Genomic DNA, 17699 nt, shown 5'->3' with positions numbered 1-17699 from the left:
AGGGATGTGCACCTTGATGATGAGGTTGATGCATGCACTGCCAGAGCCAGCTCAGTGTTTGGGAAGCTCCAAAGTACAGTGTGGGAGAGAAGAGGTATTAGACTGCCTACCAAACTGAACGTCTACAGAGCCAGTGTGCTGACCTCATTGTTGTACGTCTGTGAAATCTGAACAGTCTAGCACAGCCATGCTCGACAGAATCTCTTCCATTTGAATTGTCTTAGGAAGATTCTCAGGATCACCTGGCAGGATAAGACACCAGGCACTGAGGTTCTTTCTCAAACTAAACTATCAAACATCCAATCTCTGCTTCAGAGAGGGCAACTCCAATGGGCTGGCCACGTCGTTGGAAGGCAAAACATGGGCTTGCCAAAAAACTGTTTTATGGAGAAATTACACACAGCGCAAATGTTCACATGGTGGTCAGAAGAAGCGATACAAGGACACTCTCAAAGTCTCTCTGAAGAACTTTGGAATTGATTGTGTGACATGGGAGACACTGGTACAGGACCACCCAGCATGGCCTGCCCACATCAGAGAAGGTGCTGAGCTCTATGAGCAAAGCAGAATTGAAGGAGCTCAGAAAAACGCCAGATGCACACATTCAGAGAAGCCACTCCAAACGTTCACACGGACTATTTGGCCGACTGTGGTAGAACATTCCGAGCTCGTACGGGTCTTTTCAGCCAGAGTCGGGCACACTGTGACTTGACTCTAGCCTAATGATGTCATTTTGGTCCTCTACAAGAACAAAGGACAACAACCAGACCAGGGGCCATCATCACTGCTCCCCAGAGAGGAGTCCTCACGCGCATGACCTCCAGGACTCCGAGGTGACAGCTGACCAAAACACCACGTGTTTAACTTCCCTGTAAACTTCTACAAAGGTGGGGGGAGGGCGGAGCGGAAGCCGGTAGGGGCGGGCCGCGACAGCAGCGTCCACTCTGATTGGCTCAAAATTCCAGGCGTGGCCTGGCGGGGGCCGGGGGGAGGAGCATATTCCCCCGGCCCTAATTCCAACCAAGAAGAGAAAGGGAGCGTTGCCCGGGAACCGCACAAGAACGCCCCGCCCCCAGGAGCTAGCCAATGGGAGCGTCCCTTGCTAAGGGAGCTACTGCGCAGACGCGGAAGTTCACGCTTCCTGTTCGGTTCGCAGCCTTCTGGAGGTTTGTGAGGCTCTGGGTCCAGCAGGGTCGCCAGCGCTTCTCCTGGGTTCGGGTGAGGGGAGAGAACCGAGGGGAGGCCGGTGCGGGGGTGGGGGGGACCGGCCCCTGGGACCCCTGCCTGTCCCCTCCCCGGTCCCTTTTCCCTGCTCCTTGCCTCGGTCTCTGAAGTGGGGAGAAAGCTCCTGCCCCTTCACCTCTGTCTCATCCACCTCCTGCTCCGCCCCCTCTTCTTCTGCCCCCCTCACATTGCCACCCCTTGGCTCCTCCTCCTCCCTTCTTCTCTCACCTCCCTTCCCCCCTCATCTCCCCCTCTCCTGCTCCCCGCATTCCCCCCTACATGGATGACCTTAGGCTCCTCCCCTACACCCTCCCTGCGTTTCTAGGGTTCGGACACCCGGGAAAGAAGCCTCCAGCCCCAGCCCAGGGCCCCCCTCCCCCGAGCTGTCACTGCCCCCTCCCCCTCACGTGACCTAACATTTCTGGGGGGAGAGGCACAGTCTGGGCTTTTTATCTTTCCTTGGCATCTCTAGCATCTAGAATGCAGCGAGGCATACATTGGGCGCCTCACAAATGCACGTTGAGATGACCCGAGTCCTGGACACAGACAGGCCGCCCCCAGGGTCACTGTGGGCATTTCCCATGCAGAGGCAGGTCTGGGGGACAGGGGGAAGGGCCCACCCCCTCATGGCTGCCTTTTCCTTTCCAGCTCCGCCTTGTGAGATCCCAGGGGCCTGGGCGCGGGCCAGAGCGGGGAGCAGCAAGGAGCCACAATGGGCCCCGAGTTCCTCACCGGCAGGCCCCCCCAGGTAAGCAGCATGGTCCTTCTCCCTGACAGGTGTCTCAGGTCACAGTGTGTAGATGGGTCCTTTCTCAGTGCTCTGTGTCCTCAGAGCACCTGGGCAGATTCAGTCCCCAGACCACAGTGGATCGAGCTCTGACTGTGCCAGAGTCAGATAAAACCCCCCATTTGGTATTTAGTGCTCTGCACAAACTGAGCCCTTCCTCATTCCCGTGTCTTATTAGCATGTTAAAGTCCTCGCTGCTTCCTGTGGCCCAGCCAGCCTGGCCTGTTTTCTGTTCCTCACACATGACTCCCCATCTCTCCTCTGCCTCTGCTTCCCCTCCCTGCCTGGAATGCTTTTCTCCCTTCCCTTGCCCGTCTTGGAGACACTGACTTAATCTGCCAATATTCAGCTCAAGCCCTGACTTTTATAGGAACCCACTCCTGGTCTTCTCAGCTGCTGGGGCCTTGCTGAATCCTCAGGACTGCTTCTGTGCCTGCTGTCTCCCCCGTTATCGACTGTGAGCTCCTTGAGGGCAGGGACTGCTTTTGTCCCAGTTTGTATCCCCAGTGCTCAGCACAGAGCCTGACACAGGGCAGACACTCCATCAATGCTTATGGGCTTGACAATGACTATTCTCGTATTACATGATACAGAACCTAGTAAATGCTCCTCAGGATTTTGTTTTGAACAGTCTGAAACCTGAAGATAGTAAGAATCAGTTCTTCTCATTCCTGCCCCCTTCACTCCCCTTCCTACATCCATCTGGGTTGTGGTCCCTAGCTAAGCACAGATTTGTTTCAGGAATCAGTGACCTTCAAGGATGTGGCTGTGGACTTCACCTGGGAGGAGTGGGGCTACTTGGATACCTCCCAGAAGGAGCTTTACTGGGAGGTGATGCTGGAGAACTACAGGAACCTGGTCAGCCTGGGTAAGGAGGCTCCTCTGGGGACTTGAGACCTGCCCCAAAAGGTTGTTTGCTTCTTTCTCCTGGGGCTGGGTCTAGTGTTCAGCACTGGTGCTTTGACCTATAAGAAAACCAAGCATTTGTTACTTGCAGTGAAGCCAAGAGGCAAGGTTCTTGTGCTCTGCCTGGTCCCAGCTGAAGGGCTCTTGCTTTGTATGGCTGGAAGCTGTCTGCTTCATTGTGTGAGCCTGCTCCAGCTCTCTCTTCAGTCCAGGGAGGCTTTCTCAAGTCCCAGGGCAGATACTGAAGTCAAGACAGCTCCCAGATACCTCAGCATTGAATGGGTCAAATGAACTCATTGTCTCTGTGAACCCAACTCCATTCTTTGTCCCATTGCTGTATCTTCCCAGGAAAAGAAACCAGATCACCCTTCAGATGTTTTCTGTATGCTTCTGCACAGCCCCCAGACTCCCTGGCCCTTCCTCACTGTCTCCTGACTGTCTGTGAGGCATGGGCTGTGAGGTGACCATACCTGTCCATCACTGTGCCCTTTCCCCTCACTAGGCCTTGCAGATTCCAACTTGGATGTGATCTCTCAGCTGGAGTCAGGGGAAGCTCATGGGATTCCTTTATATAGTGTCCTGAGAACCTGCTGGCCAGGTCAGTGTGTCAGTGAGTGCCCACACTCGGTACTCAGCTGATCATTCACCTGTGCGTCCCCTGAAAATGGGCACATTTGTGATGCTTTCAATGACTTTTTAGTCATGAACTCTTCTCCGAAGTATAGATCTTACAGCAAATTTTCCCCCATTCCTCTAGTTTGTTTGGATGTTGTCACCTTTTATAGGAAGGTCACTTGATAGGGACAAATAGTAATGATCAGATTCTGTTAGTGTTTTCAGAATGCAGGAGCGCTGCTCCATTGTGGGTGGAACTTTGAATTGTTTTTATCTTTTTGGAAAGCAAAGTGGAATTCTGCGGTGTAGGAGCTCCACAGAACTTCCTCTTCTTAGACCCAGTGATCTCACTCATGATTCTCCCAGGTGTGACATTCACATGAAGAAGTTTCCTAAAAAAATATATACTTTAAGCTACTTTGTTCATATTAGTGTATGTGAGCCAGTAATTGTTCCTTTTCCATTAATTTTTGCATCATCTGCATCCGTTCTGGCATACATAACTAATATAATATTATTGAGCTATATGAAAGGGTAAGCTTGGTGAATTCAAAGAAAAATTTAAAACCACTAAGAATTGATTTAATTTTAAGTGAAAAATATATACGTTGCTTATTAGAGCCAGGATATTGGGGAAAGTGAAGTGTACTGAAGTGCTTCTTCATCCAAGAGAAAGGGCATTTACACTTTTTCTTATTTTCAGATGGTGACACTAGGCCTCAGATCAAGGAGTCAACTCCAAAGTTCAGTATTTCTATGGAACCCTTATCCCAGCAAAGGTCCCTGTGGGATGACTCATGCTTCTCCAAGATGGGAAAAGCCCAGGAGTATTATGGCGTGATAAAGAAAGAACAGAGCAATGAGGAGAAGCATTCTGGACAAGGAAAAGTAATCCAAACAGAAACTGGCAATGCAGTCAGAGGCTCTTTATACAGTAGATACAGCCACACTACTAGTCCAGAGCTAGTCCTTTTTCCACAACAAGAATTATCTGTAGTTCTGAATCTTCATAAGAGTGATAACCAGAGAAGGAGCTTCACCATGGAGTCAGATCAAAGACGACATAATCAAATCTATTCACTGACATATTCTATGGTTAACACGTGTCAGAAAGCTTTCGTTTATGATTTAGATTGCATTAGAAAACATGGAATTTGTGCTGAAGAGCAGCTTCATGAAAGTGGGTATTCTTTCCTCCCAAATAATGAATTTACTTTATACCAGAGAACTCATGTAGGAAAAAAATGTTCTGAATTGACCAAATGTGGGAAGACACGACATCAGAAGGCAGATCATACTCAACACACTGGTATTGATAGTCAAGACAAATCTTACAAATGCAGTGAATGTGGAAAGGTCTTCTGGCAAAAGGTAAATCTTACACAGCACTACAGAATTCATACTGGAGAAAGACCTTTCAAATGCAGTTACTGTGGAAAGGCCTTCCACCAGAAGACAAATCTTATGCAACATTATAGGATTCATACTGGAGAAAAACCTTTTAAATGCAATGATTGTGGCAAAGCCTTTCCTCGGAGCACAACACTGACTCGACATCGGAGAATTCACACTGGAGAGAGACCTTATGAATGCAATGAATGTGGGAAGACATTCTATTTAAGCTCTAACCTTACTCAGCACCGGAGTACTCATACAGGAATAAAACCTCATCAATGCAGGGTTTGTGGGAAGGCTTTCTCTCACAAGTCCAATCTTACCAGCCACAGTAGTATTCATACTGGAGAGAAACCATATGAATGCACTGAATGTGGAAAGATCTTTCGCCAGAAGTCAGATCTTAGACAACACTTCAGCATTCATACTGGAGAGAAACCATTTAAATGTAGTGATTGTGGGAAAGGCTTTCCCCGCAGTGCAGCACTGGCTCGACATCAGAGAACTCACACTGGAGAGTGACCCTGTGAATGCAATGAAAGTGGAAAGGCCTACACCCAGAATTCACATCTTTCATTACATAAGAGAATACATACCAGAGAGAAACCTTAAGAATGTGATTAATGTGGGAAGGCTTCCCCCAGATCAGAGCACATAGAACTCATGATGGAGAGAAACCTCATTAACTTAATCACTGAAGCAGAACACTCTGGTGGGCTGATCTGGATTAAAATGTAATAGGGAAATATTCAAAAAAATAAAACCACAATAAAACATAGATGATATTCGTTTGTGGTTGTCTAGGGCAATACAGTTGTTCTGGTCCTTAAGGTTTTGATGTTTTGTTTCCTCACTTTCTTTGCTGAAATGATCTTGTTTTAGTCCATCTTTGTATGGCCAGAAGGAAGGGGCTGTCATTGGCTTGTCCCCCTGTTACTGTGGAGTCATAGACTTAGATATGGAAGGGAGGCCACTGGGCCCGGCCCCCTCTTTTTGCAGATGAGTAAACCAGCCTCAGATGAGTTAAGTGACTTGTCCAGGGTCACAAGGGTGGCCCTCACACCAATTCCCTGAGAGCTGAGGTTTGCACAGAGTGTTAAATGCCAAAGAAAGGACTTTGTATTTGATCCTAGAAGGAATAGGGAGCCACTACACTTTACTGAAGGGCAGTGGGGGTGACATAGTCAGACCTGTGGTATAGGAAAGTCACTTTAGTGACTTGTGTAGGAAGGGCTGGAGTGGGGAGAGCCTTGAGGCAGGAGACCCAGATAGGAGGAGGCCGTTTATAAAGTTCAGGTGAGAGAGTAAGAAGGTGGTGGAAGGGAAGGGCACCCATGGGAAGATGTCTGGAGACAGGAGGAGACTTGGCCAGGGATTTGGTGGAGTCAAGGACAACCCTACAGCTGGATTCTCCCCATATTCCTCACCTCCAGGCATCCCCAGGTAAGTAGAATTATCCTCTTTCCTGAAGTGGTATCTCAGATCATGGTGTAGACAGGTCATTTCTCCAGTGCTGTCTGTCATCAGAGGAACAGAGGGCAAGAAGCCATTCCATCAACAGATCACAGTGGATTGAGCCCTTCCTGCTTGCCAGGCCCTGGGGGAAGCACAGAGAGACCCAGAAAGACATGTGGACTTATTTCAAGGGGATGAACAGGTGCACACTAGATCTGTAGGGAGCTGTAGGAGCCAGCTGTCGAGGGTCCCTGGCTTCCTTCGGGCCCTGCTCCAGTCACCCCATCTGTAAGGAGTTTTTCCCAGTCCCCTTAATGCCAGTGCCCCCACTACCACCCAATGGACCTTTGCTTTCACTATCTCATTTGCACAGTGCCTTTTGTAGGTTGTCCCCCACCTTAGACACTGTGAGCTCCTTCAGGATAGTGCCTGGGTTTTCCCTTTCCTTATATCCTCTGTGTTTTAACAGTGCTTGGCACACAGTAGGCACTTAATAAATGCTGGTTTACCTCACTGGACTCAGGAGCTCAAGGAGGTCTTCAAAGTGGCATCTCCTGGGAGACTCTGTGATGTTCCCAGTGGTGTCTGCTAACTCCCTTCCCGAATGTCCCAATCCAGTGGCCTAGTCTCAGGCCTTAGCCTCTCCTCCCTGACAGTTTCATGACTGTGCTCCCTCTGGGTCCCTTCCTCCTTCCTGTGTGACCACTCCTCCCTTCCTGCCTCCTTTGCTGGGTCAGCATCCACGGCACACCTCCGTCTCAGAGGCTTCTCCAAGACTACTCTCTGATCTCTTCAAGCTCTCTCACTTGAGGGTTTCATCCCATGCCGTGGGCTCCATCCCTGAATCTACAACAAATAAATAGGAATTCTTAAGCAGGATGCCCCACAGGCTTCTCCCACTCACCATATCCTAGGATAATTCAATATCTTCCCCAAACCCTCTCTGTTTCTGAACCTGGCTATTCCTGTGGAGGCTGCTACCACCCTCCAGGTCACCCAGGCTGGCAGCATCATTTCTTTCTTTGAATGTTCCTTCCCTCTCAGCCCACATGTGAGGTCAGCTGCCAAGTTGAGTGATTTCTCTTTATACACAATCTCTTGCCTGCGCATGTCTGCTCTGTCCAGTGCCCCAGCGCTCCCTCTGGTGCAGGCTCTAGTCACCTCATCCTGGACTCTTACCAGAGCCTGCTTGTTGGTCTCCCAGCCTCCAGCTTCTCCCCAGACCAGTCCATCCTCCACTCACCTATCAAAGTCATTTTCTTTTTTAAATTTGAACTACCTCACTTAAGCACTAGTGTTCTTGCTCTCTGGATGGGATTTTTCTGAGTTCCCCTCTATAGGCATCTTCTTCAGCACAAAGACCATTTTCTACTTTTTCTTCTCCAATTTTTCCATTTGAAGTTCACATTCAGTTACAAACTCTGCACTTTCCCTTACTGCGTAACGTGAAAAGTTGTATCTAGGATGCTGAAATCTGATCCCAGCACGAGCACATTTATACAGGCTTTCCTGAAAATGCTGGTAAAGCAAATTCTCTAAGACAGAGGGAAATCATATTCAGGAAGCGTGAACAGCCAGTCTAGCCTCATATTCTGAGAGGAGATTGTCCTATTGATGACAAAGGGCCATGGTTCTTGACTCCAAGTATCAAAGTGGAATTTCAATGAGCAAGAAGGCTCTGCATGCTGGAAAACAGGAACCAACTGTAAGTGTAGAAGACAGACAGTAGTGACTGGTGAATAGATCCGACGAAAATTCTGTGAAAAGCCTATAGGTATTATCCCCATGAGGATAAAGTAAGCTCCTTGAAGACAGATTCTTTTTTGATTTTATTTTCTTAATAGCCCCACTTCTCGAACAGTCTCTTGTTGATTCTTACAGAAGCCATACAGCACACAGAAAATAAAACGTTAGGAATGAAAGAGACATGAGTGATGTTCTACTCCAATCCTCATCTTCCAGGAGGGCAGAATTTCCAGAAGACAATGAAGGCCAAGCAGATTAAATGAAGTGGCCAAGGTTATTTCTCTACTTAGCTGCAAAGACAACCCCATAGCCTAGCTGTCTCTTACCATCTACCTCAGAAATTTTTTTGGCACATTATGCTAGGTTTCCAGAAGGAAGTGGTGACCCATGCACTGAAACATCACTCAGGACCCAGTAAATGTGAGGAAAACTCAGTAGTCAACAAAAACTGTTGGGAAACCTGGAGAGCAGTCCAGCAGAAACTAGGTAGAGACACAACATCTCATCCCATATACAAAGATAAGCTTCAAATGAGGACATTGCTTAGACATAAAGGTTGATATCGAGACAAAATGGAGGGTGAAGGAAGAAATTATCTTTCACATCTAGGAATGATGAACAGGTCATGATGAAAGAAAAGATAAAGAAGCTTATTACAGGCAAGTGGATAATTCTGATTACTTAAATAATAATGGCTAATGTATGTAGCAGTTACTATATGCCAGGCACTGTGGTAGCACTTTAGGATTTTGATGTCATTTTGATCCTCACAGTAACCCTAGAAGGTAGGTGCTCTTATTATCCCCATTTCATAGATGAAGAAACTGAGACAAACAGCTGTTAAGTTACTTGCCAGTGTCACAAATGAAGGAGGTGTCTGAGGCAATTTAAACTTAGGTCTTGACTTCCTGACCCATTGTTCTAAACACTGAGCCATCTACTTTCCAAAGTAAAATGAAAAAACTTTTGCATGAAGAAAAGCAATGCAACCACAATTAGGAGGGAAACAATTCAGTGGGGAAAAAATATCTTTGTAGCCAGCTTATCTGAGGATTGTTTTATTTCTGTAATAAATAACAAACTAATTAAATTTTTATTTGTCATTTCCCTACTGATAAGTGCTCAAAGCATATGAATAGGTTATTTACAGAGGACAAAATCCAAGTTGTTAGTAGCTACATGGAAAAAAAAACCCTCTAAATCACTATTAATCAGAGAAATACAAATTAAAACATCTCTGAAATTCCACCTCACAACTACCAGATTGACAAATTTCAGGCAAAAAAGGAAAACACCAAATATTGGATGGGCTCTGGGAAAACAGTATATTAATGAGCTGTTGATGGTGGGCCAGCTGTTCTGGAAAGCAGTTTGGAAATATGACCAACAAATACTAATGACTTGGTGGTAACACCATTAGTTCTGTACCCCAAAGAGGTTAAAGGAAGAGGAAATGGACTCATAAGTAAAAAAAAAAATTATACAAGTTATTTTGGAGATGAAAATTTGGGGGTGGAGGGGCACTTCTCAATTGGAAGAGAGCTGTAGGAGTTATGGTCTATGAATTCAATACAATGGAGGACGTGCTCTAAAGCATGATAAAGAGGCTGGTCCAGAGAAACCCGGGAAAACTTTTAAGAACTGATGAAAGGTGAAGTCAATAGAAACAAAAACAAATGTAAGGAAAAGAACTTGCAAAGACTCATATGCTCTTCTCAACAAAATAAGCAGCCAGAATGCCAGGGGACTCATGATGAAACATACTGCCCACCTGCTGATACCAAGGTGATCGGCTTATAGTGCAGACTGACATATTGGGAAGTGGGGGACTTGGCTGTCCTGGGAATTTGTTTTGCTTGGCTATATATGTTAGTAATTTTTTTTTCACTTTATGAATTGGGTGGTGGTGGCAAAGAGAAAGCTGGAGGAAGAAAAGTAGGATTTTTGTGGAAATAGAGGGGGAAATTCTGGGCTGTACTGTTGCTCGGATTTCAAGAGGAGAAGCCTCCTACAGGATATCCAAATAGGAGTATAGGCCCCTGGGAATTAGGGGATGTTGTTGGACAGCAGGCTTCTGCAGAGGCAGCTGGAGCATTAAAGCCCCCTGTAAAGGTAGAAAAGTAGAAACTCAGAAAAGCTGCCCACTGTCACTGCCTGCTCTACCTCTTCTTGTACTCATTCTTTAACCCTTGGCAACCCTGTTTCCAACCTCATCACTCAATTGAACCTGTTCTCTCCTAAGTACCCAATGGTCTCTTAATTTGCCAAAGCTGATAGCCTTTTGCTGTACACACCTAAATGTTTTCTGGCCTTGACACGTCCAGTTCCTTCAGTCAGTGCATGTGCAGTCTAGAGCCCCTCGACATGTTGGTCATTCTCCATAACCATCCCCCTGCCAGCCTGCCTGAAAGGAAGGGGAATACAATAGGAAGAACATTGGAAATTGATTTGGAGCTATCATGTAGCTGACTTGTATATGGTGCCTATAAAACCCTTTACATGATCTCATTTGAGCCCCAATCGGCCCTCGAGGAAGGGACAAGTGCCATTATTGAGGGTCAGAGCAGATAAGTGACTTGTTCACAAGTATGCTGTAGGTTTGTCCTCTTGACTCCAAATCTAGCAGCTTTCCCATGATCTCACACCACCCAGCCACTAACTGGGGTAGTCAGGCTATCTCTTAAGGACCAACTCCGAACGATGGCCACAGTGCTGAGAAGGAGGAATACAAAGAAAGATTACAGCTAGTCTCTGCTCTCAAGGAGCTCCCAGGCTAATGGGGAGGCAGCATGCGAACAACTATGTACAAGCAGGATACAGGAAGGCACAACTGACAAGGAGATCCTCAGCAAAGGGCAGATGTTAGCTTTAAAGTTTGTAAGCTAGGGAGATACCTTTTGTAGGGGTGGGATTTTAGCTGGAACTTGTCGGGAGCTAGAGCAGTCAGGGGTGGGGGAGAATTGCAGGCACTGTGAAATGCCTAAAGTCAGGAAATGGAGTATCAAGTGCAAACAGCCGGGGAGCCAGTGTGGCTGGACTGCAGAGTCCAGAGGACTAAGGGGAGTACGATGTAGGAACCTGGGAAGGGGAGGAGAGAGCCAGGTTAGGAAGGACTGGCGGCCAAAGTGAGGGTTTTGCATTTGATCCTGGAGGAGGTAGGGAGCCCCTGGAGTTTATTGAATAGGGGGCTGACATGGAGAGACCTTTTTACAGGGAAGGAAACAGGTTCAGAAAGGTTATGTGACCTACCCAAGATCATACGGCTGGTAAGTGTCTGAGGCATATTTCAAACCAGGGCTTTCTGAGTCCAAGTCCAGTACCCTGTCTGCTTTTCCACCTAGATGCTTCTCCATTTCTGTTCCAGAAACGCTCACAACAATAAGACAAGAGAAAGGAATGAATGGTATAAAGATAGATAAAGGGAACATAAAACCATCTCTATTTGCTGATGATATGATGGTTTACTTGGAAAATCCTGAGAATCAGCTGATACTAGTAGGCAAAGTTGTAGGCTACAAAATAAACCTTAAAAAATGTACCACATTTTTACATCATAATAATAGAATCCGACAAGCAGTAATAGAAATGGAAATCTCATTCCAAATAAACTACAAAATGCATCAAATATCTGGGGATTGACCAATCAAAGCACACAAAGGACTTGTATAAATTCGGTTGCTAAGTTCTCCTTAAAGAAATAAAGAACAAAGGGCAGCTAGGTGATGCAGTGGATAGAGCACCGGCCCTAGAGTCAGGAGGACCTGAGTTCAAATCTGGCCTCAGACACATAACACTTACTAGCTGTGTGACCCTGGGCAAGTCACTTAACCCCATTGCCTAGCCAAAAAAGAAAAGGAAGAAGGAAGAACAACTTGAGTATTTGGAGCTAGTGCTCATTGTTGGAGTTTGCCAACATAATACAAACAATGATACTGTTGTGGAGTCAAGGTGTGTGGAGGGGTTGTCTTGAAAGGATTCAGCCTCAGGCCGTCTCCAACCTAAGCAAAGGCATTTATTGAAGGTTATGCCCTCAGCAGGCTAGGCTCCTTGGAGGAACCAGCAGTTTAGCAAAGGAAGACGAGGATTTTTGCAGAGCACAAGATGCGGTTATGTAACAGAATAGTTGAATATGCATTCTAGAATATATGCATGTTAAAATAGATGAGGGTTTTACTATCGTTATTATAGGGAGTTCCTATTAATAATAATTGCTAATGCACTATTCAAGAGAAGAGTGCTAGCCTTGGTGGAGCTGTGCATGCGGCTATCCAGAATGCGCACCGGAAAGCTCACGGGGCGGCTGGTAATACGTGGTAATGATATCATAACAGCCTCTTTACACAGCCAAATTCACCTAAAGGACAGGTTTTGCTATTACAATGTAGGGGTCCCTGCAGGGAAAGTCCCTTCTGTGATTTCGTGGTTAAACACTCCTGCTCAGTATCTTACCGGTGCTGCTTTCTTATTGGCTGGCTGTTGTGGCCCTAAGACCAGATGTATGTAGTTGAGATCATGGGTATGCCTGCTGTTAGGCGTGTGAGGAAGCTGGGCTGGTGGAGGTGCTAGCTAGCAGTGGCTAGGATTCCACCAATACTGCCAAGTTAATTTATACCTTTAATGTTATGCCAATCAAAGAGATAAATTATAGAATTCAAAAAAAAATTCATTTGGAGAAACAAAAGATCAAGAATATCAAGGGAAATAATAAAAAAAGGAAGGGATGAAGGGGGAACAGCACTTTCAGACCTCAAAATACATTATAAAACAGCAGTCATCAAAACCATCTGGTATTTGTTAACATGTAGATAGATCAATGGAACAAACTAGATAAGGGAGAATCTGAAATAATCAACCTCAGTAACACATTTGCTAAACCAGAGAAACATGAATCACCTAGGTATGAATTCCTTATGTGATTTTGAATAAAATTTCTGGGAAACCTGGAAAGCAGCCTGGCAGAAGTTAGGTTCAGACCAACACCTTAAACCATATCCCACAATATACTCTCAATGGATCCATGATCCTCACATTAAAGATCATACCATAACAAATTAGAAATGTCTGTGGATAGGAGATGAATTCTTTTTAAAAAATTGTAAATTAATTTATTTATTTTTTGTTTTCAACATTCACTTCCACAAAATTTCAAGTTCCAAATTTTCTCCCCGTGTCATCCCTCCCCCACCCCAAGATGGCATGCATTCTGAGTACCCCTTCTCCTAATCTGCCCTCCCTTCTGTCTCTCCCCCCTTCTCTTATCCCCTTCCCCTTCAATTTTCCTGTAGGGCAGGAATATACCCCATTTCCTGGATATCTTATTTCCCAGTTGCGTGTGAAAACAATTTTTTTAAACTTTTGTTTTTAAAATTTTGGGTTCCACATTTTTTCCCTTCCTCCCTCCCTGTCCACCCTCATTGAGAAGGCAAGCAACTCGATACAGGTTATACATGTGTAGTCATGCAAAGCACTTCCACAGTAGTCATGTTGTGAAAAACTAATTATATTTCCCTTCATCCTATCCCACCACCCATTTATTTTATTCTTTCTTTTGACCCTCTCCCTCCTTAGAAGTATTTGCTTCTGATTACCCCCTCCCCCAATATGCCCTCCTCTCTATTATCCCGCTCTCTTGTCCCTTTCCCCTCTATTTTCCTGTAGAGTAAGATAGATTTCCATACCCAATTGAGTGTATACGTTATTCTCTCCTTAAGCCAAATCCAATGAGAATAAGATTCACTCATTCCCTCTCACCTTCCCCCATTTCCCCTCCACTGTAAAAGCCTTTTCTTGTCTGTTTTATGTGAGATAATTTACCCCATTCTACCTCTGTCTTTCTCCTTCTCCCAGTATAATCCTCTCTCACCCCTTAATTTTATTCTCCAGATATCACCCCTTCATCTTCAACTTACCCTGTGCCATCTATCTATCTATCTATCTATCTATCTATCTATCTATCTATCTATCTATCTATCTATCTATCAATCATCTATCTATCTACATACATGTAATTTTTCTCCCTCCCACTACTCTAATACTGACAAAGGACTCATAAGTTACAGATATCATCTTCCCATGCAGAATGTAAACAGTTCAATCTGAATAAGTCCCTTATGATTTCTCTTTTCTGTTTACCTCTTCATGTTTCTCTTAAGTCTTGTATTTGAAAGTCAGATTTTCTACTCAGCTCTGGTCTTTTTATCCAGAATGCTTGAAAGTCTCCTGGGTCTGCGAGCAAGCTTCTCTCTCACCATGGTCACAGACTTTTCCTACTGACCTTCTAAGTTGTCTTTGACATTCATGGGTTGAGAAGTCTGGAAACTTCCACAGCTGCCTGTAATTCAGTCCTCTGAGGGCTGCTCCAGGTTCAGTGAGAACTGTTTTGCTTGCACACCCATGCAGAACTGTGCTCCTCTTTCCACCGGGTACGATATACCTTTCCTATCAACCATCCAGGCTGTCTTGGGCTGGAAATTTGTTTCACTCTGTCTTTTTGTGGGTTCTGATGCTTTAGAATTTGTTTGGAGTCATTTTTTATAGGTATTTGGAGGGGTTTGGGGGAGAACTCAAGCAAGTCACTGCTTTCACTCTGCCATCTTGGCTCTGCCCCCCTAGGAGATGAATTCTTAACCAAACAAGAGATAAGAGATAATTACAAAAGATAAAATAGAGAAGTTTGGCTACTTGAAAAGCTTCTGCACAAAGTTAGTATACCTAAGATAAGAAGAGAAGGCAGCTGAATGGGAAAGAAAAAAAATTTGTATTAAATTTCTCCAATAAGGGTTTAGTATCCAAGAAATATACAGTTAACAAATATTTAAGACTAATAGTCATTCTCCAATACATGAACTGTCGAAGGATATTAAAAAAAAGTTCTCAGAAGAATTACAAAGTATTCACAATCATGTAAAAGAATGCTCCAAATCACAAAAAGGAAAAGGACCTATATGTACAAAAATATTTACAGCAGATCTTTTCTGGGGGCAAAAACTTCAAAGTTGAGAGGAAGCCCTTCAGTTGGGGAATGGCTGAACAAGTTGTGGTATGTGATTATGATGGAATGCTATTGGACTAAGAAATGATGAGCAGGAGGTCTCAGAGACACCTGGAAAGACTCACAGGTGCGATGCAGAGTGAAGTGTCCTGTGCGCAAAGTAAGAGCAACATTGGAAGATGATCAGCTGTGAATGACTTAGCTGTTCTCAGCAATACAACAATCCAAGACAACTCGGAAGGACCTGTGATGAAAAATGCTCTCAATCCCCAGAGAAAGAGCTGATGGTGTCTGAATGCTGATTGAAACATTAAAAAAAAAAAAGAATGCTTCAAATCACCAATAATAACAAATGTAAATCAAAGCAACCCTGAGGTTTCACCTCACAACCTTCGAACAGGGGAAGGAGAGAGGGCAGGCCCCTGTTGGGGGACAGGGAGTACTTAGAGGTGGGCCCTGATTTCTGAGGCCACTAGCACACCCTGGAGCACCCTGGGCCCTCCTCTTCTTGATGAGGCCCCTATCAGGACCCATGTGTTCTAGAGATGAGGGGACCTTAGAGATCATCTCCTCTCAAGCTCCCCTCCCCCATTTTAGAATGAGGAAACTGAAGCCCAGAGAGAGGAGGTGAATGGCCTGAGGTAGCACAAGTGGCAAAGCAGGAATTCAAACCCAGGTCCAATGTCTCTAGAAAAGGTGTGATTTTCTTTCACCAACATTTGGGGAATGACTTCTGTGAGCATGACCCTCTCCCAAGCCCCGAGGGGTGCTCCGGAAATAGCCCATCTGGCTGTGGCCAAGAACAGGTGACATCCCTGGTTGCTCCATTTAGGGCCAGATGGGGCCTCACAGGTCATCTAGTGCCACCCTTTCATTGTCTAGTGAGGAGAAGAAGGTGACCAGCCCAAGGTCACATATCCAGGAAGTGGCCCAGCTGAAACCAGCTCTGCTGATGGCTTCCATCTTTCCAGCCCTGACATTCTCTGCTCTGAGACCCTTCCTAGCTCTGATATTCTCTTATTCTCTGTCCTAAAGACCACTCCCCAACCTAGACATTCCCAGTTCTAAGGCCCCTCCCAGCTCTGATCTACTCTACCAGCACTTCTTTAAACTGTGGGTCATGACCCAACATGGAGTCCCGTAACTTAATGTGGGATCATGAAGAATTTGGCAACAGTATAAGGTTTCAGAAAGGCAATGACCAAAAATCAATTCAAAGTCAAACACATAATGAATCCAAAGTGTTTCTGGCAGTGCTTTCCCATGTTGCATTGAGCGACATCACTGCAGCCTTGATTCTGAACACACGACACGCGCACTCTGCATGCCCTAACACACGACATGCGTACTGTGCACTCTGCATGCCCTAACACACGACACGCGCCACTCTGCTCTCTGCATGCCCTAACACACGACACACATGCTCTACGTGTCCTGACACACGACACACACACTCTGCATGCCCTAACACGTGACATGCACACTCTGCTGTCTGCATGCCCTAACACATGACATGCGCACTCTGCACTCTGCTTGCCCTCATGCCATGCAACATCAATGATCGCTGTCAGAAGCACCTCAGCTCAGATTCGAGACTATTGTATCTTCTGAATTGCGGTGTTTTTGCTGTTCATACAAAGAAACATAATGCTTTCACCAAAAGACTTAATATTTTTCCACCATCATTCCCCAGCATGTTCGTATCAAATTAGTGCATCTTTGAGTTGCATTGTGATAGAATGTTTGATTTTCAAAATTGCTGTTATCTCCTTTTACAAAAACATAAGTATTTAATTGCAGCAAGTAAAAACAAAAGCCCTTTAATAACATTTCTCCACCATCACTGCTTGTATGTATGTAAGTGTGCACATCATTTTAAAAAATTAAGCACAAACAAATGTCCATAAACTAAAGCTAGTATTTATTTGAGAAATTATTAACACTATTTATATTTTAGGACAAAAATATTTTTCAGTTATAGATAAGTGGTTAAATTTAGACAAAATAGGTAAAAATTCTGATGACAATGAGGCACAGCCTTCGCTAACAGGTTGCAGTACACCTAAATTGACAAGAAAAAGAAAATATGTTTAATCATTTTTGCAATATGGATTTCCTTCTAATAATGAAGATGGTGTGGAAAAACCTCTTCACTTAATTTGTAATGAAGTTTTTGGCTGCAGAGAGCATGAAACCAGCCAAACTAAAACAACATCTTAATACCAACCATGCAGCATTCGGCAATAAACCAAAGGAATATTTTGAATGGCTTTTAAAATCTTCAAATAAAGAAAAGCAAAGTTTGAGACATTTGTTACTGTCAATGAAAAGTATTTACTTGAATCTTATGAAACTTCTTATTTAATTGCAAAAACTAAAAATCCCTATGCAATAGGAGAAGATCTCATGTTACCTGCCACTATTGAAACGTCAGAAACAGTTCATGGGAAAAAGTGTGGAGATGAAATTTGTAAAACATCTTTATCAAATGATACTGTTTCCAAAAGAATTTCTGAAATTAGTAATGACCAATTCTAGCATCCTATTACCAGGCTTAAGGGCAGCCCAAAGTTTGCAATT

At 44.8% G+C, this 17699-nt stretch overlaps 1 protein-coding gene across 1 annotated transcript; it reads left to right on the top strand.

The window, feature by feature from the left end:
* Positions 1 to 1661: 1661 nt before the first annotated feature.
* On the top strand, positions 1662 to 5705 carry LOC110202531 (uncharacterized). The gene is given in 4 exon segments (XM_020978736.2): positions 1662 to 1929; positions 1932 to 1972; positions 2753 to 2879; positions 4236 to 5705. Coding segments are annotated over 4 exon segments (1575 nt in total). The 5' UTR covers positions 1662 to 1736; the 3' UTR covers positions 5450 to 5705.
* Positions 5706 to 17699: the final 11994 nt, after the last annotated feature.

This window comes from Phascolarctos cinereus, unplaced genomic scaffold, assembly GCF_003287225.1.
Source record: "Phascolarctos cinereus isolate Bilbo 61053 unplaced genomic scaffold, phaCin_HiC Scaffold_4;HRSCAF=312, whole genome shotgun sequence".
Classification (NCBI taxonomy): domain Eukaryota; kingdom Metazoa; phylum Chordata; class Mammalia; order Diprotodontia; family Phascolarctidae; genus Phascolarctos; species Phascolarctos cinereus.
This window is presented reverse-complemented; position numbering and strand designations above follow the sequence as displayed.